This window comes from Rhinatrema bivittatum, chromosome 1, assembly GCF_901001135.1.
Source record: "Rhinatrema bivittatum chromosome 1, aRhiBiv1.1, whole genome shotgun sequence".
Taxonomy (NCBI): domain Eukaryota; kingdom Metazoa; phylum Chordata; class Amphibia; order Gymnophiona; family Rhinatrematidae; genus Rhinatrema; species Rhinatrema bivittatum.
This window is the reverse complement of record NC_042615.1, coordinates 838,996,786-839,016,678: the sequence shown is the minus strand read 5'-3', so window position 1 is coordinate 839,016,678 and position 19,893 is coordinate 838,996,786. Positions and strand designations below refer to the sequence as shown.

The 19,893-nt window shown below is 47.8% G+C and overlaps 1 protein-coding gene across 8 annotated transcripts in view; it reads left to right on the top strand.

Annotated features, from left to right (window-relative positions):
• The window catches only part of LOC115079733 (NACHT, LRR and PYD domains-containing protein 3-like), a 123,132-nt gene that overhangs the window by 31,755 nt on the left and 71,484 nt on the right, over window positions 1–19,893 (top strand). For all 8 annotated transcript variants that reach the window (XM_029583543.1, XM_029583533.1, XM_029583595.1 and 5 more), the window contains one exon: window positions 17,987–18,058. In XM_029583543.1, coding sequence (XP_029439403.1) covers window positions 17,987–18,058 — 72 coding nt within the window. The remainder of the gene's footprint in view (window positions 1–17,986; window positions 18,059–19,893) is intronic.

Here is a 19,893-nt window from a genome sequence, read left to right as displayed (position 1 = left end):
CAGTCGACTATTCCTGTTACGGGAGCCACGGCTCTCAAAGATATCCAGGACAGGAAGCTGGAGGTACAACTAAAGAAAAATTTTGAGGTGTCTGCTTTAGGGGTCCGTGCAGCCATTTGTAGTAATTTCGCTATGCGGGCCAGCTTACGCTGGGCGCAGACTCTGCAGGCCAACGCAGGTCTCTCGGAAGGGGAGGCCAGGCAAGCTGATCAGCTTGAGGCGGCGATTGCTTATAGTGCTGATGCGCTCCATGATCTCCTTCGTACTTCGGCTAGATCTATGGTTTCGGCGGTGTCGGCTCGTCTGCTCCTCTGGCTTCGTAACTGGGCAGCGGACGGTTCATCCAAGGCCCATTCAGGGGCCCTGCCGTTCAAAGGAAAGTTGTTGTTTGGCAAGGAATTGGATGAGTTGATGTTGTCCCTCGGTGAGAATAGGGCGTTCAGGCTGCCGGAGGACCGGTCTAGATCTCGGTCTTCTTTCTCGGGCCGTTCCCGCTTCCGCGGCGGCAGGAGATCCCGTCCGCAGAGGGCCGCTGGCTCTTCTTACCGTTCGGGGCCCTCATGGTCGTCCTCTTGGTCCCAATCCTTTCGATGGAAAGGATTCGGTCGGCAGGAGCCCCGGGAGGCGCGGGTCCAAAATCCTCCCAATGAGATGCGGCCGGTCCATCCCTCGCAGCAGCTGCGGTCGTTCGTCCCAAACGTGGGAGCTTGGCTGCAGTTGTTGGCCGAGGAATGGGCCAAAATAACGTCGGACCAGTGGGTTCTCGACGTGATAAGTCACGGTTACGCGTTAGATTTTGCACGGATCCCATTCGACAAGTTTCTGGTGTCGCCATGCAAGTGCCCCAAAAAGCGCGCAGCGGTAAAGGGTACCCTCCAACGCCTGCAATCCTTAGGGGCAATTTCCCCCGTGCCCATAGGGCAGCAGGGCTTCGGCCGTTACTCCATTTACTTCATCGTGCCAAAGAAGGACGGCACCGCAAGACCTATCTTGGATCTGAAAGGTGTACACAGATGCTTTCGCATTCCACGCTTCAAAATGGAGACTATTCGGTCAGTAATTCCTCAGTCCGGCCCGGCGAATTCCTGGCATCCTTGGATCTCACGGAGGCGTACCTTCACATCGGCATCCAGCCATCTTACCATCGATTCCTCAGGTTCTGTATCCTGGGCCGACATTATCAGTTCCGAGCCCTTCCCTTCGGCCTGGCCACGGCTCCCTGGACATTCACCAAGGTGATGGTGGTGGTCGCTGCTCAGCTCCGGAGGGAGGGGTTGATGGTACACCCCTACTTGGACGATTGGCTGATTCGAGCCAAATCCGAGACTCAGTGCCGGCAGGCAGTCAACAGGGTTCTCGCTCTCTTGCGATCCCTGGGATGGGTGGTGAACCTCAGCAAGAGCCACCTAGTTCCCACTCAGTCTCTGGAGTACCTGGGGGCTCTGTTCGATACCAGGAAGGGCAAAGTGTTCCTGTCCATGGACAGAGTTCGCATGCTTCAGGGTCAGGTACGCCGATTGTTGTCACTGTGGTTTCCACGGGTCTCCGATTATCTGACTGTTTTGGGTTCTATGGCTTCAACTCTAGCGTTGGTCCCTTGGGCTTTTGCTCATCTGCGCCCTTTGCAATCAGCGTTGCTTTCCCGTTGGAAGCCGGTGTCGGAGGAGTTTCATCTGCCACTTCCGCTTACGGACCAGCCACGGGACAGCCTCCTCTGGTGGCTAGAAGCAGACCACTTGACTTGTGGAGTGTCTCTCCTGGTGCCCAACTGGACGGTGGTAACCACGGATGCCAGTCTCTCCGGCTGGGGAGCAGTCTGCCTAGGCAGGTCGGTACAGGGCAGGTGGCCCTCGTCCCAGACTCAGTGGTCCATCAATCGTCTGGAGACCCGGGCAGTGCGTCTGGCTCTACAGTCCTTTCTGCCGCTGATACGGGGAAAGGCGGTTCGGGTGTTGTCGGACAATGCCACCACCGTATCCTACATCAATCGCCAAGGGGGAACAAGGAGTCCTGTCGTGGCAGAGGAGGCGCAGCTCTTGCTAGCTTGGGCAGAGCGCAATCTCAGCGGCCTAGCGGCGTCTCACATTGCCGGAGTCGACAATGTTCAGGCGGATTTTCTCAGCCGTCATCATCTGGATCCCGGAGAGTGGGAGCTGGCGCCGGAGGCTTTTCAGCTGATCTGCCAAAAGTGGGGGACGCCTCATATGGACCTCATGGCTACCTGGCAGAATGCCAAGGCGCCCAGGTTTTACAGCCGTCGGAGAGAGAGAGAGGGGCCGAAGGCGTCGACGCGTTGGTCCTTCCGTGGCCGACGAATGTCCTGCTGTACGTGTTCCCTCCTTGGCCGATGATCGGCAAGATTCTTCGGCGCATCGAATTACATCCGGCAAGTGTAATCTTGGTAGCGCCAGAATGGCCGCGGCGACCGTGGTTCGCAGACCTCATCCAGTTGTCGATAGCGTCTCCCCTTCGCTTCCAGGGGTTTCCGGGCCTCCTCCGTCAAGGCCCTGTTTGTTCGGCGGATGCGGATCACTTCTGTCTCGCGGCATGGCTTTTGAGAGGCAGCGCTTGAAGAGGAAAGGTTATTCGGATGGGGTAGTCGCTACGTTGTTGCGGGCCAGAAAGTCGTCTACCTCTATGACTTATGTTCGCGTCTGGGTAGTCTTCGAATGGTGCGCAGAGCGCAATGTGGAGAGTACAGGTGGCGGCTCTTGGCTGTCTGAGGGGCAAGGGGCACAGGGGTTCCCTGGCCTTGCATTCGGATGTTGCGCGTTTTCTCAGGGGGGCTAAACATCTTCATCCTCCATTGCGCCATCCCTGTCCGTCATGGAATCTCAACTGGGTACTCTCCGCGTTGTGCTCGTCTCCTTTCGAGCCCATTAAACGGGCAACGCTCAAGGATCTTACGTTAATGGTAGTTTTCCTTGTCGCTATTGCATCGGCGCGGTGCGTCTCAGAGTTGCAGGCTCTGTCCTGTAGGGAGCCGTTCCTTCGGATCTCGGATTCTGGAATCTCTTTGAGGACGGTCCCTTCTTTCTTGCCCAAGGTGGTTTCGGCCTTCCACGTGAATCAGTCCATTGAGCTTCCAGCTTTTCCCATTCACGATGCGTCGCTGCCACAGATGCAGGAGTTGCGGAAGTTGGATGTCCGGAGGGCAGTCCTCTAGAGGTCACCAATCCGTTCCGGGTTACGGATCATCTTTTTGTTTTGTTCTCAGGCCCAAAGCGTGGGGGTCCGGCTTCCCGGGCTACGATTGCACGCTGGCTCAAGGAGGCCATTGGTTCGGCGTACATAGTATGAGGAAAGTCTGTGCCGCAGGGTCTCCGAGCACATTCTACTCGTGCCCACGCTGCTTCCTGGGCAGAGGCTTCTCAGGTGTCGCCCCAGGAGATTTGCAGGGCGGCTACTTGGAAGTCGTTGCATACCTTTACACGTCATTACCGGCTGGATGTTCAAGACACTGCCGGGGGTTTTGGAGAGAGGGTACTCCGTGCGGGACTCTCTGCTTCCCACCCTCGGTAAGTTAGCTCTGGTACATCCCAGGTGTCCTGGACTGATCCTGGTACGTACAGGGAAAGGAAAATTAGTTTCTTACCTGATAATTTTCGTTCCTGTAGAACCAAGGATCAGTCCAGGATCCCGCCCCAGCTGCTCTGAAGAATCGGAGAGTCCGCTCGTTGAGTTATTCGGTTGCTGTTTTCAAGGGGTTTTGGACATGGCTCCCGTTGGGGATGGGTTTTGTAGTTAGTTTACCTGTCCTATGCTACTTTGACATTACGTAAGACTGAGGGGCTGTGACTGGCACAGGGGCATATATGGCTCCGCCCACAAGTTTTGCTCTGTCTCCATCTACTGGTGCGGAGTCACAACCCAGGTGTCCTGGACTGATCCTTGGTACTACAGGAACGAAAATTATCAGGTAAGAAACTAATTTTCCTTTTGTGTGAAAGAGTATGTGTGTGATTGCGATCCTTTCTGTGTGAGAGAGATCATATGTATGTATGATTAAGAGCCTGTGTGTATAAGTAAGAGAGAGACCATGTGTGTCTGCATGTGGTTGAGAGCTGGTTTAGGTGAGGGAGCATGTGAGTATGTGATTGAGGGCCTGTGTGTAAATGAGAGAAAGAGAGAGCAGTTGTGTGTAAACGTGAATGAGAACCTGTGTGTGTAAGCGTGAAAAGAGAGCATGTGTGTAAATGTGTAATTAAGAGCCTTTATATGTGAGAGAGAAAAAGCATGTGTATATATGAGTGATTGACAGCCAGTGTGAGAGAAAGAGAGAGAGAGAGGAGAAAGTTCCAAGCAAATCATCCCTCCTGCTAATTCAAAACAATCTCAGGGCACCTGGATATCAAACGTTCCCAGGTATGCAGAGCAAAACATTTTTTGTATCCTTATTATTTTTCATTATTGGGCCTTTGTGTCTGCTATTTTGAAATATTTTATTGATATCCAGAAATTTTTGATATGAGTTTTTTAAATTATTGGATATTCCACTCATCAGCTGTTTAGAAATAATCTGTTCTTTTTGTTAGTATGGTTTTACTGCTACTGATTTTATATTTCTTGATTTTGTTTTATAAGGACTGGTGATGTTTCTTTTTTTCCTTTGTTACACTGCATACAGAGACTCTGGCTTGTTGCGGTTTCCAATTCAGTTTTTTCTGCATGCTTCTAGTTATGTGTTTTGGTCTCTTTATTCTTTGTTAGGTGAGGGTCAGCACATGTGATTCAGGTGAGGTTCTCTGCTGGCGTGTAGTTTCTGTGTAGGGCTCTATAGCAGCCTGGCTTGGTACGTTTTCATAAGAGGAGGTGTATTGGTGTCTTAAGGCCTGGTGTAATATTTTCAGTGTTGCCTTTTCTTAAGAAGGTGTTTACTGTTTGAGCACTGGAAATTGGTACTGTTTTGGTGTGGGATGTTTACTATTTATGCAATTTCTGTTCAGACAGTATGTGTATCTTTCCCTTCTGTCATTCTTAACAATAAAAATAATACTGGGCCTTTATTTTTTATTTCCGCCGTGAATTGTAATGAGCAGTTGTCACACATCTGAGGGTGGTTATTCAAGTGTGTCATGATGGGAAAAAGGTTGAGAACCACTGGTTTAATGGAACAAAGTCAGCTTGGCTTTACCCAAGGCAAGTCTTGCCTCACAAATCTGCTTCACTTTTTTGAAGGAGTTAATAAACATGTGGATAAAGGTGAACCAGTAGATGTAGTATACTTGGATTTTCAGAAGGCGTTTGACAAAGTTCCTCATGAGAGGCTTCTAGGAAAAGTAAAAAGTCATGGGATAGGAGGCGATGTCCTTTCGTGGATTACAAACTGGCTAAAAGACAGGAAACAGAGAGTAGGATTAAATGGACAATTTTCTCAGTGGAAGGGAGGGGACAGTGGAGTGCCTCAGGGATCTGTATTGGGACCCTTACTGTTCAATATATTTATAAATGATCTGGAAAGAAATACGACGAGTGAGGTAATCAAATTTGCAGATGACACAAAATTGTTCAGAGTAGTTAAATCACAAGCAGATTGTGATAATTGCAGGAGGTCCTTGTGAGACTGGAAAATTGGGCATCCAAATGGCAGATGAAATTTAAAGTGGATAAGTGCAAGGTAATGCATATAGGGAAAAATAGTGAGAGGAGTATACTACCATCCACCTGGACAAAATGGTCAGACAGATGATGAAATGCTAAGAGAAATCAGGGAAGCAAACCAATTTGGCAGTGCAATAATAATGGGAGATTTCAATTACCCCAATATTGAATGGGTAAATGTAACCAACACACATGGGAGTTCTACCCATATAGATTCTACTGAGCATTTAGTCTCTTGTATGATCTTTTTCCTGTTGGACTCTATACCTTCCCGGACATAAAGTGCCACACCCCCACCAAGTTGATCTTCCCTATCATTGCGATATAATTTGTACCCTGATATAGCACTGTCCCATTGGTTATCCTCCTTCCACCAAGTCTCTGTGATGCCAATTATGTCAATCTCATCATTTACTGCTATACACTCTAACTCTCCCATCTTACTTCTTAGACTTCTGGCATTGGCATACAGACATTTCAAAGTGTGTTTTTTGCTTGTTTTAACAACCTGCTTTTCAGTTTTTAGGGATAATTCGGAACTCATTAGCTTCGGTGATTTTTTACATATAGGCACATGAACTATGTTTGCTTTTAATGGAACCTCTCTGTTGGGATGCCCTAACTCTCCTGTTTCATTACTATCCTTCAAGGATACATTTCTCCGAACCATGCACTGCTGAGTGACTGTCGGCTTTCCCCCTTGTTCTAGTTTAAAAGCTGCTCTATCTCCTTTTTGAAAGTTAGTGCCAGCAGCTTGGTTCCACTCTGGTTAAGGTGGAGCCCATCCTTTCGGAAAAGTCTCCCCCTTCCCCAAAAGTTTCCCCAGTTCCTAATAAAGCTGAATCCCTCTTCCTTGCACCATCGTCTCATCCACACATTGAGACTCCGGAGCTCTGCCTGCCTCTGGTGACCTGCGCGTGGAACAGGAAGCATTTCAGAGAATGCCACCCTGGAGGTTCTGGATTTCAGCTTCCTACCTAAAATACTAAATTTTGCTTCCAGAACCTCTTTCCCACATTTTCCTATGTCGTTGGTGCCCACATGTACCATGACAGCCAGCTCCTCCCTAGCACTGTCTATAATCCTATCTAGGTGACATGTGAGGTCTGCCATCTTCGCACCAGGCAGGCGAACAATGGATGATTTTAATGATAGGTTACAAATTTTTACTAATAGGTCTGAAATGTCATTTTTTAGTTCCTTCAGAATCCTGGGGTGTATACCATCCGGTCCAGGTGATTTACTACTCTTCAGTTTATCAATCAGGCCTACCACATCTTCTAGGTTCACCGTGATTTGGTTCAGTCCATCTGAATCATTAACCATGAAAACCTTCTCCGGAACGGGTACCTCCCAAACATCCTCTTCAGTAAACACCAAAGGAAAGAAATCTTTTTTTTTTAAATTATTTATTTATCATTTTATAAATACAAAACATCATAAATGTTGCATTTAAGGAAAAGTCATGAGATGACAGTCACAGAAATATTTAACAAAAGAAAAAACAATCAATGAAATAAGTAAATTCTACTTATTTAACTGACTTCATCTTCATTACATTATCAATCAATAGGAGAGATGCTATGAATTATCCATGAAATTAACTGGGAGAAACAAAAACAATACTACATACAAATTCAGATAATTATGTGGCAAATCCTATCACATCTACTCTTTATTCCATTACTGGATAATAGGAGATGATGTAGGCAGTTTTCTCTGGTCTATGAAAACCTTTAATTGGTCTGGATTGAAAAAAATAAAGGATTCCTCCTGTTTAGAAATGAAACATTTACATGGGAAATGCAATCTGAAGGAGAGTCCCATAGAAATCAAATCCTGGCGAAAGGCTAGAAAAGCCTTCCTTCTTTGCTGTGTTTCCACAGCTAAGTCGGGAAATATCTTAATTGGCTTCTCCAAATATTTATTTATTTATTTAGCACTTTTATATACCGATTTTCTAGTAACAGAATTACTAATCAATTCGGTTTACATTCTAAACAATAACAATGACAAGTTGATGTCTCACAATGAACAGGTAGTTAGAACTTGGGTACAGATATATGGGGTTAATAACATATGAAATAGCATATAATAACATATGAAATAATAACATATGAATAATAATATATAATAACATATATGAAATAATAATAATAACATATGAAATAGCATATAATAACATATTATAATAATAACATACATAATAATAACATATGAAATAATAATAACATATGAAATAATAGCATATAATAACATATGAAATAGCATATAATAACATATTATAATATAGGAATAATAATAACATATAACATAATAACATATGAAATAATAATAATAACATATGAAATAATAGCATATAATAACATATGAAATAGGAAACCTATTAAAATATTTCTTCATGATTTGATTTAAATCCTTAATTGAAAAAAGGGTCACCAATAATGTTCCCCAATCAATTACATTTACACTGGAATCCTCCAGAAAATTAGTCAAATTACCCTGAAACATTTCTTCAGATGTACTTCTTATTCTATACTTAGGAAGAAAATAACAATTACTGACTATGGGTGATTCACCAGGGATAAATCCCAGCGCTTCATGAAAAAATTTCATAAGGGTAACTTGAGAATTCTCTCCGGTCACTCTGGGAAAATTTAATATACGTATATTTAAGCGCTTGGCATTATTCTCCAGTATCTCAATCTTCCTAGCCATTTGATCACTATCCTTAATAACAGCTGTTTTGAAATCTTGTGTTTTTAACATTTAATTTTCTCATTAACCTCTTTAATATGTGATTGCATATGTCTAATACTTAATAAATCTAATTTCCCTTCTAACTCTTTGGAAGAACAAAAGGATAGATGCCAATAGTCTATAAATATCCTTTATTAAAGTGGAGACACAAGGGTAGCCCGACTCTGGCCGAGTTTCGCCGTATCAGAACGGCTGCCTCAGGGGCTTACAGATGTTCTCTTCAATTTTCAAATTAAACAATTTGTGTATAAAGGATCATATAAACCATTATATGACCAACAAGAAGTAATCTTTTGTGCACATTCACAGATCAATCTCCACTTGTGCAGACAAACAATGCTTGTTTAATTTGAAAATTGAAGAGAACATCTGTAAGCCCCTGAGGCAGCCGTTCTGATACGGCGAAACTCGGCCAGAGTCGGGCTACCCTTGTGTCTCCACTTTAATAAAGGATATTTATAGACTATTGGCATCTATCCTTTTGTTCATCCTGACGGCTTTTATAGATCGCCTTCCTTTGTGTTTTTTGGGTCCTTCTAACTCTTTTACATTAACAGATAATCCTGCCGTCAGCTCCCATATTGTCTCCAGAGTTATTTGTTCAGGACGAACAGGCATACTTACTCTCCTACTACTACTAGAAGTAGTTGTATCGAGACCAGACCTAGTTTCCACAGAGGGTGGCAAAGGGAGTTGTATATCCCCTATACCTGCTCCGTGGGAACTGCTATCTAACAGGACTGCTTCAGTTGCCTGTAGAACTATTCTCTGAACTGGAGGTAGTCCCTCATTGGGACTTAGAGACGCCTCCTCTGTGGAGACAGGTTGACCTCCCAAACCCCCTGTCTCATCAGGCTCCTTAGCTCTCCTAATCTCTTGTATAGGTGAGGCCATAAAATTAGTGATAGTCTGCTGTATGGGGGACGCAAAAGAAGAGGGCAGAGAGGGAAAAACCCTGACTTTCCCTTTTCTTTTTGCAGGCATGATGTTAAACCCCAAAAGCAGATCTCACTCAGGACTCTAAATTGCCACACAAACAATGAACAATTCCAAGCTGGATAAGAGATATTGGAATTACATTATCAGAAAAGTCTTTAAAGGCAATAAGGCAGACAGTCCCGCAACTCCCGGCAAGATCCGGCGAAGTCCGGCAAAGTCCGTTGAAACATGCGCCCCCCCTTGATCGCGAGCTTCAGCGGCGCGCCGGCTCTGCCGCGCGCCGCAAGCAGGCCTCTTTTGTAGGCCGCTTCCGGGTCCTCGTCCAGGGACCGCCCTCTGGGTCACGTTGACTCCGCCTCCGTCGGGGCTCCGATTTGCCCCCGGTCACAGCTGCTGGATATTATCTCGAGTCAGCGGCTGGAAACCTTGCAGGAACCAGGTCTTTCTCTCTCCTCTCTCCGAAAGAAATCATTTAATCTTTCCGCGATGGCCTTATCCCCAGTTCCTAACAAACTGAATCCCTCTTCCTTGCACCATCGTCTCATCCATGCATTGAGACTCCGGAGCTCTGCCTACCTCTGGGGACCTGCGCGTGGAACAGGGAGCATTTCAGAGAATGCTACCCTGGAGGTTCTGGATTTAACCTTTCTACCTAAGAGTCTAAATTTGGCTTCCAGAACCTCCCTCCCACATTTTCCTATGTCGTTGGTGCCCACGTGTACCACGACAGCCAGCTCCTCTCCAGCACTGTCTAAAATCCTATCTAGGTGACGCGTGAGGTCCGCCACCTTCACACCAGGTAGGCAAGTTACCAGGCGATCCTCACGCCCACCTGCCACCCAGCTATCTACATTCCTAATAATCGAATCACCAACTATGACGGCCGACCTAACCCTTCCCTCCTGGGCAGTAGGCCTTGGGGAGATATCCTCAGTGCATCACCTGGAGAGCAGGTCCTTGCTACAGGATCCTTTCATGCTGCATCAGGTTGATGCTTTCCAATCATGAGACCTTCTTCCTCCAAGGCAGCACCAGAGCTGCCAGTCTGAGGTTTTGTAGGTTGTCTGGATCCAGCTTGGTCTTTTTTAGGATGGGCTTATTGCAGATTTTAGGCAGTCTGGATAGTGTGGACACTGAAGCATTGTGTATCTATGCAATGATAAGCAGTGCTGGGTAGCATGGACACTAATGCATTGTGTATCTGTGCATGGATAAGCAGTGCTGGGTAATGTGGATACTGAAGCATTGTGTATCTGTGCATGGATAAGCAGTGCTGGGTAGTGTGGATACTGAAGCATTGTGTATCTGTGCATGGATAAGCAGTGCTGGGTAATGTGGATACTGAAGCATTGTGTATCTGTGCATGGATAAGCAGTGTTGGATAGTGTGGATACTGAAGCATTGTGTATCTGTGCATGGATAAGCAGTGTTGGATAGTGTGGACACTGAAGCATTGTGTATCTGTGCATGGATAAGCAGTGTTGGATAGTGTGGACACTGAAGCATTGTGTATCTGTGCATTGATGAGCAGGGCTGGGTAGTGTGGATACTGAAGCATTGTGTATCTGTGCATTGATAACCAGGGCTGGGTAGTGTGGATACTGAAGCATTGTGTATCTGTGCATTGATAACCAGGGCTGGATAGTGTGGATACTGAATCATTGTGTATCTGTGCATTGATAAGCAGTGCTGGATAGTGTGGATACTGAAGCATTGTGTATCTGTGCATTGATAACCAGGGCTGGGTAGTGTGGATACTGAAGCATTGTGTATCTGTGCATTGATAACCAGGGCTGGATAGTGTGGACACTGAAGCATTGTGTATCTATGCAATGATAAGCAGTGCTGGGTAGCATGGACACTAATGCATTGTGTATCTGTGCATGGATAAGCAATGCTGGGTACTGTGGATACTGAAGCATTGTGTATCTGTGCATGGATAAGCAGTGTTGGATAGTGTGGATACTGAAGCATAGTGTATCTGTGCATTGATGAGCAGGGCTGGGTAGTGTGGATACTGAAGCATTGTGTATCTGTGCATTGATAACCAGGGCTGGGTAGTGTGGATACTGAATCATTGTGTATCTGTGCATTGATAAGCAATGCTGGGTTGTGCGGATACTGAAGCATTGTGTATCTGTGCATGGATAACCAGGGCTGGGTAGTGTGGATACTGAAGCATTGTGTATCTGTGCATTGATAAGCAGTGCTGGGTAGTGCGGATACTGAAGCATTGTGTATCTGTGCATGGATAAGCAGTGCTGGGTAGTGCGGATACTGAAGCATTGTGTATCTGTGCATGGATAAGCAGTGTTGGATAGTGTGGATACTGAAGCATTGTGTATCTGTGCATGGATAAGCAGTGCTGGGTAGTGTGGATACTGAAGCATTGTGTATCTGTGCATTGATAACCAGGGCTGGGTAGTGCGGATACTGAAGCATTGTGTATCTGTGCATGGATAAGCAGGGCTGGGTAGTGTGGATACTGAAGCATTGTGTATCTGTGCATGGATAAGCAGTGCTGGGTAGTGTGGATACTGAAGCATTGTGTATCTGTGCATGGATAAGCAGTGTTGGATAGTGTGGATACTGAAGCATTGTGTATCTGTGCATTGATAAGCAGTGCTGGGTAGTGCGGATACTGAAGCATTGTGTATCTGTGCATTGATAAGCAGTGCTGGGTAGTGCGGATACTGAAGCATTGTGTATCTGTGCATGGATAAGCAGTGTTCCCTGTACGTACCAGGATCAGTCCAGGACACCTGGGTTGTGACCCCGCACCAGTAGATGGAGACAGATTAAAACTTGTGGGCGGAGCCATATATGCTCCTGTGCCAGTCACAGCCCCTCAGTCTTACTCTGTCTCCAGTAGGTGGTGCAGGTGTAGTCACAGCCTCTGGGTGCCCTGAGGACTGATACTTAGTTTTTAGTCAGGGTTATTTTACTTATTTTGTTTATTTTAAGCTCAGTTGGTAGTTTTTGATTCTACTTCTGCTTAGAGTAGTTTAAAGAAGCTGTCCGTCCTGCCTCCCAGGGGGGTGGGAAAGTTCTGAGAGGACCATCCCCCCCTGGTTGAGGACGCTGCTGAGGGTCGAGGACCCGAACTACTAAAGCAGCAGCGTCGGGGGTGACACCGGGGAGCCCGGTTCACTCACCCCCAACAGGAGCAGGAACCCCAGGACCCTGGACAGCGGCAGGTTTGATTTAAAAAAAAAAAAAAAAAAAAGTGTTTTTAAATTCTTTTGTTTGTGCCGGCTCTCCGTTTCTTCTTCGCCGGGGGGGGGGGGGGAGAAAAGGTCCTCGGTTCGGCAAGGGGAGGGGAGTTTTTCGGCATTCAATTCTTTAATTTTATTTTTCATTTTTTCTTCACGTTTTCCCGCCGCGGCCGCGAGAATGCCTAGAGGCACAACTTGCTGTGCTTGCGGCTCTGCGCGCGCGCGGCTCTCTCGTGAGGGAATTTGTTCTGCATGCGTCCCGGGCGGGGAGGGACCCTCTAACTCAGGTAGGGGGGTCCGTTCCCGGTCGGTGCGGTCGCCGTCGTGCACTCCCGCCGCTTCTATCGCGCCAGCTGACTCCTTCCCGCTTAGTGCAGGAGCGGCGGCCATCTTGGCATCAGTTCACGAAGTTGTGCAGGAACCTGCAGGGGTTTCTGCCGCGCCTCCCGAGTTATCTCCTCAACAACGGCCTTCGGGGGGGGGCTTCCGCTGGGGGGGCTGAGTCCCCGGATGAGGCTGGCGAGGAATCGGACTCCTCAGATTCGGGGTCGTCTTTTTCGGCGGATTTTGCCCTCCTGCTGCGAAAAGTTTTAAAATATAAGGGCCGCAGGCGCAAGGAACTTCATGGACACTCTAAAAAGGATACTCCAAGGAAGAAAAAATCTCGGGATGACTCTGCGACAGGAACTCGGACACCAAGAGGTATCCCGCAGGATACAGAATCAGAGTCCACCTCACAAGATGAGGTAGATCCGCCCGACGAGCCCCTGATGGGGGCCGATGGCGCGTCAGGGGACAATTCTGCCCAAACAGGGCTGAGCAAACCTTCGCAAGCCGGTGATGGGGACGACCCAAAGGTGGTACGCCTTTTCCGAAGGGACGAGCTGTCCCCGCTTATCCCGGCAATCCTCAGCGAGTTAGGGGTTGAAGCCCCACCGACAGTCTCGCGCCCCGGAGCAACTATGGACCCGGTCCTGCTAGGACTCACTGGTCCAGCGGTAGCCTTCCCATTCCATTTCTCGGCGTCTGACATTTTGTTTCGGGAGTGGGATACTCCTGAACTAGGTCTGAAGGTATCTAAGGCAATGGATAAGCTCTACCCTTTGCCAGAAGACGCACTGGAACTTCTTCGGCTTCCAAAGGTGGATTCAGCGGTGTCGGCGGTAACTAAACGTTCCACGATTCCGGTCACTGGGGCCACAGCCCTTAGAGACATACAGGACGGGAAGCTTGAGGTGCAGCTCAAAAAGATCTTCGAGGTCTCAGCGTTGGGAGTCCGGGCTGCCATTTGTAGCAACTATGCCATGCGGGCTAGTTTGCGCTGGGCCCAAGTTCTACAGGCGAATGCAGGTCTTTCTCCTGAAGAGGCCACGCAGGCGGATCGCCTAGAGGCTGCCATTGCTTATAGTGCGGATGCTCTCTATGACCTACTACGTACTTCAGCAAGATCCATGGTCTCTGCAGTCTCGGCGCGTCGCTTACTTTGGCTTCGCAATTGGTCGGCGGATGGATCCTCCAAGGCTCACCTTGGAGCCCTGCCCTTCAAGGGGAAGTTGTTATTCGGCAAAGAGTTGGATGATCTCATGCTTTCTCTTGGAGAGAACAGAGCTTTTAAACTCCCAGAAGACAGGTCCAGAGCCCGATCCTCCTATCCGTCCAGGTCCCGGTTTCGAGGTAACAAGAGATCTCGTCCTCAGAGGTCCTCGGCTCCTTCTTATCGCTCGACTTCTTCCTGGGCCTCTTCGTGGCCACAGTCCTTTCGTGGGAAACGTTACGGCAGACAGGGAGGCACCCCGTCCGGCACGGGTCCCAAAGCCTCTCATTGAGATACGGCGGGTCCATTCCTTAAGGCAACCAAGAACCTCCGTTCCAAACGTAGGGGCGAGGTTGACTTTATTTTTCGAGGAATGGACCAAAATAACATCCGATCAGTGGGTCCTCAATGTAATAAGGCCCGGTTACGCGTTAGATTTTGTACGGACTCCAACGGACAAGTTCCTGATGTCGCCCTGCAAGTGCCCAAAAAAGACCATGGCAGTGCTAAGCACTCTCAGGCGTCTGGAGGACTTAGGAGCAATCGTCCCCGTACCTCCCGATCAGCAAGGTGCAGGTCGTTATTCCATCTACTTCATCGTGCCAAAGAAGGACGGCACGTTCCGGCCAATTTTGGATCTCAAAGGGGTAAACAAATGTCTGCGCATTCCACACTTCAAGATGGAAACAATTCGGTCAGTGATTGCCTCAGTTCGTCCAGGCGAATTCATGGCCTCTTTAGATCTCACGGAGGCGTACCTCCACGTCGGAATTCAGCCGTCTTTCCAGAGGTTCCTCAGATTTTGCATCTTGGGCAGACACTACCAATTTCGGGCTCTTCCCTTCGGCCTCGCCACAGCTCCGCGAACATTTACAAAGGTAATGGTAGTAGTGGCGGCTCATCTTCGACGAGAGGGGTTCCTGGTACACCCCTACTTGGACGATTGGCTGATTCGGGCCAAGTCCGAGACCCGTTGCCGTCAGGCGGTGGCCAGAGTCCTTCAGTTGTTGCAGACCTTAGGTTGGGTTGTCAATCTCAACAAGAGTCAGCTTGTTCCTACCCAGTCCTTGGAATACCTGGGAGCTCTTTTCGACACGAAGCAGGGCAAGGTTTTTCTGTCCGCGGATCGTGCACGCAAGCTTCAGTGTCAAGTGCGTCGATTATTAAGTCTTCAGCTGCCGCTGGTTCGCGATTATCTGACGGTTCTGGGATCTATGGCGTCCACACTGGCGTTGGTTCCTTGGGCTTTTGCTCATCTGCGACCATTACAATTTGCGTTGCTCTCCCGATGGAAGCCGGTATCAGAAGAGTTCCACCTACCACTTCCACTCACGACTCAGGCGCGGGAGAGTCTTCACTGGTGGCTCGATCCAGGCCATCTCTTTTGCGGAGTGTCTCTGTTGGTCCCCGACTGGACAGTGGTGACGACGGATGCCAGTCTCTCCGGTTGGGGAGCGGTCTGCCTAGACAAGTCGGTACAGGGCCGATGGTCCTCCGTCCAGTCGCAGTGGTCCATCAACCGTCTGGAAACCAGAGCGGTGCGCCTGGCTCTGCAAGCCTTCCTCCCGTTGGTCCAAGGGAAGGCGGTCCGTGTGTTGTCGGACAATGCAACAACAGTATCATACATCAATCGCCAAGGAGGGACAAGAAGTCCACTTGTGGCGGAAGAGGCAAAGCTTCTGATGAGTTGGGCAGAGTGCCATCTCAACTCCATAGCAGCATCTCACATAGCCGGGGTCGACAATGTTCAGGCGGACTTCCTCAGTCGACACCACCTCGACCCCGGAGAATGGGAGCTGACGGAAGATGCCTTTCATCTCATTTGTGATCGGTGGGGGCTGCCCCACATGGACCTGATGGCCACGTGGCACAACGCGAAGGCTCCTCTGTTTTACAGTCGACGTCGGGAGCGAGGTGCCGAGGGCGTCGATGCGCTGGTTCTTCCTTGGCCAACCAACGTGTTGTTGTACGTATTCCCTCCGTGGCCAATGATAGGCAAGATCTTAAGGCGCATAGAGTTGCACCCGTCCAACGTGATCATGGTAGCGCCGGAGTGGCCACGGCGCCCTTGGTTTGCGGATCTCGTTCAGCTGTCAGTGGATGCTCCCCTTCGGCTACAGGGGTTTCCGGGGCTTCTTCGTCAGGGCCCCGTTTGTTTGGAGGATGCGGATCACTTCTGTCTCGCGGCATGGCTTTTGAGAGGCAACGTCTAAAGAAAAAAGGCTATTCAGATGCGGTGGTAGCCACGTTACTGCGGTCCAGAAAGCAGTCTACGTCCTTGGCTTATGTACGTGTCTGGGTAGTTTTTGAGGAGTGGTGTATCAGCCGAGGGCTAGATCCCATTTCCGCTTCCGTCTCTGATATTCTGGCTTTTCTTCAGGCCGGTCTAGCCAAAGGGCTTTCTTGTAGTACCCTTCGTGTACAAGTGGCGGCGATTGGTTGTCTGCGGGGTAAGGTTCGCGGTTCCTTTCTGGCCCTGCATCCCGATGTCTCTCGTTTTCTTCGGGGGGCTAAACATCTTCGTCCACCACTACATCATCCATGTTCCTCCTGGAATCTTAATTGGGTCCTTTCTTCTTTGTCTACGGCTCCGTTCGAACCCTTAAAACGGTCTACTATTAAGGATCTTACTTTAAAGACCGTTTTCCTGGTTGCGATTACCTCGGCTCGGAGAGTCTCGGAATTACAGGCTTTGTCTTGTCGGGAGCCATTCCTGCGGATTTCAGATACGGGAGTTTCCCTGCGGACGGTTCCGTCTTTTTTGCCAAAAGTGGTGTCACCGTTTCATTTGAACCAGTCTATTGAGCTTCCTGCTTTCGCAGGTACTGAATATTCGGACCCACAATGGAAAGAATTGCGGAAGTTGGATGTGCGGAGGGTTCTCCTCCGATATCTAGAAGTCACTAACCCTTTCCGGGTGTCGGATCATCTCTTTGTTCTATTCTCGGGCCCAAAGAAAGGAGTTCCGGCTTCCAGGACGACAATCGCACGGTGGCTTAAAGAGGCCATCGGCTCAGCGTACGTGTTACGAGGAAAGCCTATTCCGAACGGTCTCAGGGCTCATTCGACAAGAGCTCATGCTGCGTCTTGGGCGGAATCTTCTCAGGTTTCGCCTCAAGAGATTTGTAGGGCAGCTACCTGGAAGTCCTTACATACCTTCATTAGACACTATCGGTTGGATGTTCAGGCTGCGGATTCCGGGGGTTTTGGAGAGAGGGTACTCCGAGCGGGACTCTCTGCTTCCCACCCTCGGTAATTTAGCTCTGGTACATCCCAGGTGTCCTGGACTGATCCTAGTACGTACAGGGAAAGGAAAATTAGTTTCTTACCTGATAATTTTCGTTCCTGTAGTACCAAGGATCAGTCCAGGATCCCGCCCGTGCTGTTGTGAAGAATCGGAGAGTCCGCTCATCTCTTTTGTTAACTATTCCGGTTATTGCTTTGCTCCCTCGTTTTGGGGTTCTGTTCCGGTTGGGGGTCCTTGAATGGCTCCCTGTTAAGGTTAGTTATTTAGTTTGGTTGTTCTGTTTTTTGTCTACTTTGACATTACGTATGACTGAGGGGCTGTGACTGGCACAGGAGCATATATGGCTCCGCCCACAAGTTTTAATCTGTCTCCATCTACTGGTGCGGGGTCACAACCCAGGTGTCCTGGACTGATCCTTGGTACTACAGGAACGAAAATTATCAGGTAAGAAACTAATTTTCCTTTGGATAGTGCGGATACTGAAGCATTGTGTATCTGTGCATTGATAAGCAGTGCTGGGTAGTGTGGATACTGAAGCATTGTGTATCTATGCATTGATAATCAGGGCTGGGTAGTGTGGATACTGAAATATTCTCTCTTAACTGAGCATAAGACTGTAGGAGAAGCTGTGCATCTCTCTGTATTTTGAGTTTTGCCTGTAATTAATTGCTGAATTTTATCACATTCCAGCTGGTTCGGCTTTACTTCAGGAAATCACTTTGAAAACTCTGGGAAGTGATGCTGTCCAGGAAGACCTCAAAGGTGAGATGTGATTTTTGTGTCTTTTTCCTGACAGTGGAAGTGTCTGCTCCCAAAGCATAATGCACCTGGTTAGTTCTACCGATTGCAAACTAATCTGTGTACAGAGGGTATGCATGTCTGATTCTCAGTGTCACTGGGGCTGCATCCGTGGAGAGACAGGAATGAGTGCGGAAGAGAGCAGGAGCTGAAGAAATGGCACTACACTGGGTAAGGACATGCACAATGTAATGCAGCATAGCAGCCGTCCCATCTATTTATTTATTTCCAGGTTTTATAAACCCTCGTTCCAAGTGAGAATCACTAGATCACAATGGTTTACGGTTTAAACATTCACAAATATGAGAGAGCACATCTAGAATGCTAATTGAGGCGTGGTTAAGAGGTAATAATTGTAGGAGATGGTAACGTCTCTTCATACAATTGGTTTCATAACTGTGATTTACGAGGGCATCATTCTGTTAGTTTGTTATTTAGATATTATGTATTTGAGAAACTGGACGGTTTATTTTATTATGAGATTATGTAATCAGACAGTTTATGTTTGGAACAGCCAGGTTTTCAGGTCCTGTTTGAATTTCTTTTGTCTCTCGTCATTCTTAAGTCTTCAGGCATTGGGTTCCTTAGCTCAGGAACCACTACAGACGGTGCCCGTTCTCTTCTTTGCAACAAGTGAGAGGTTTGTAATGTTGGGGTTGAGAGGAGACCTTTATTTTCTGATCTCAAAGTTCATGCAAGTTTGTGCTGTTTAGGTGACACCCAAGCAGATCATTGATATTGAGGTTAATGTTATTGAATGCGAGTTGAGTTGAAAGGTGGTGGGACTTGGTGATCAGAGGGAATAACTGAATTCCCAGATGGCTTGAGAGCTTTGAGGGCCTTCGTGTGCCCTGGTACCACAGTGGATCAGGAATCCGGCATGAACCAGGCTTTTGGACCACCATTTCCACAGCAAAGGCTTCAATTCAGTGTTTGCACCAGTAAAAGGGTTGAGAGGCATGGGCTGCTTGTATCAGCCTCCAGTCTGGGGATGCACCAAAGGATGGTCCCAGGAACTTTTTTTCTGGAAAAGAGATGCCAGTTCTCACATTCAGAGCCCTTCTTGGGGGTGGGATGGGAAGGGACAATGACCTAGAGCCGGATGGTATACACCTGAGGAATCTGAAGGAACTCAAAAATGAAATTTCTGATCTATTAGTTAAAATTTGTAACCTATCATTAAAATCATCCATTGTACCTGAAGACTGGAGGGTGGCCAATGTAACCCCAATATTTAAAAAGGGCTCCAGGGGCGATCCAGGTAACTATAGACCAGTGAGCCTGACTTCAGTGCCGGGAAAAATAGTGGAAACTATTCTCAAGATCAAAATCACAGAACATATAGAAAGACATGGTTTAATGGGACACAGTCAGCATGGATTTACCCATGGCAAGTCTTGCCTCACACATCTGCTTCACTTTTTTGAAGGAGTTAATAAACATGTGGATAAAGGTGAACCGGTAGATATAGTATACTTGGATTTTCAGAAGGCGTTTGACAAAGTTCCTCATGAGAGGCTTCTAGGAAAAGTAAAAAGTCATGGGATAGGAGGCGATGTCCTTTCGTGGATTAGAAGCTGGTTAAATGACAAGAAACAGAGAGTAGGATTAAATGGATAATTTTCTCAGTGGAAAAGGGTAAACAGTGGAGTGCCTCAGGGATCTGTACTTGGACCGGTGCTTTTCAATATATATATAAATGATCTGGAAAGGTTATCAAATTTGCGGATGTCACAAAATTATTCAGAGTAGTTAAATCACAAGCAGACTGTGATACATTATGGGAGGACCTTGCAAGA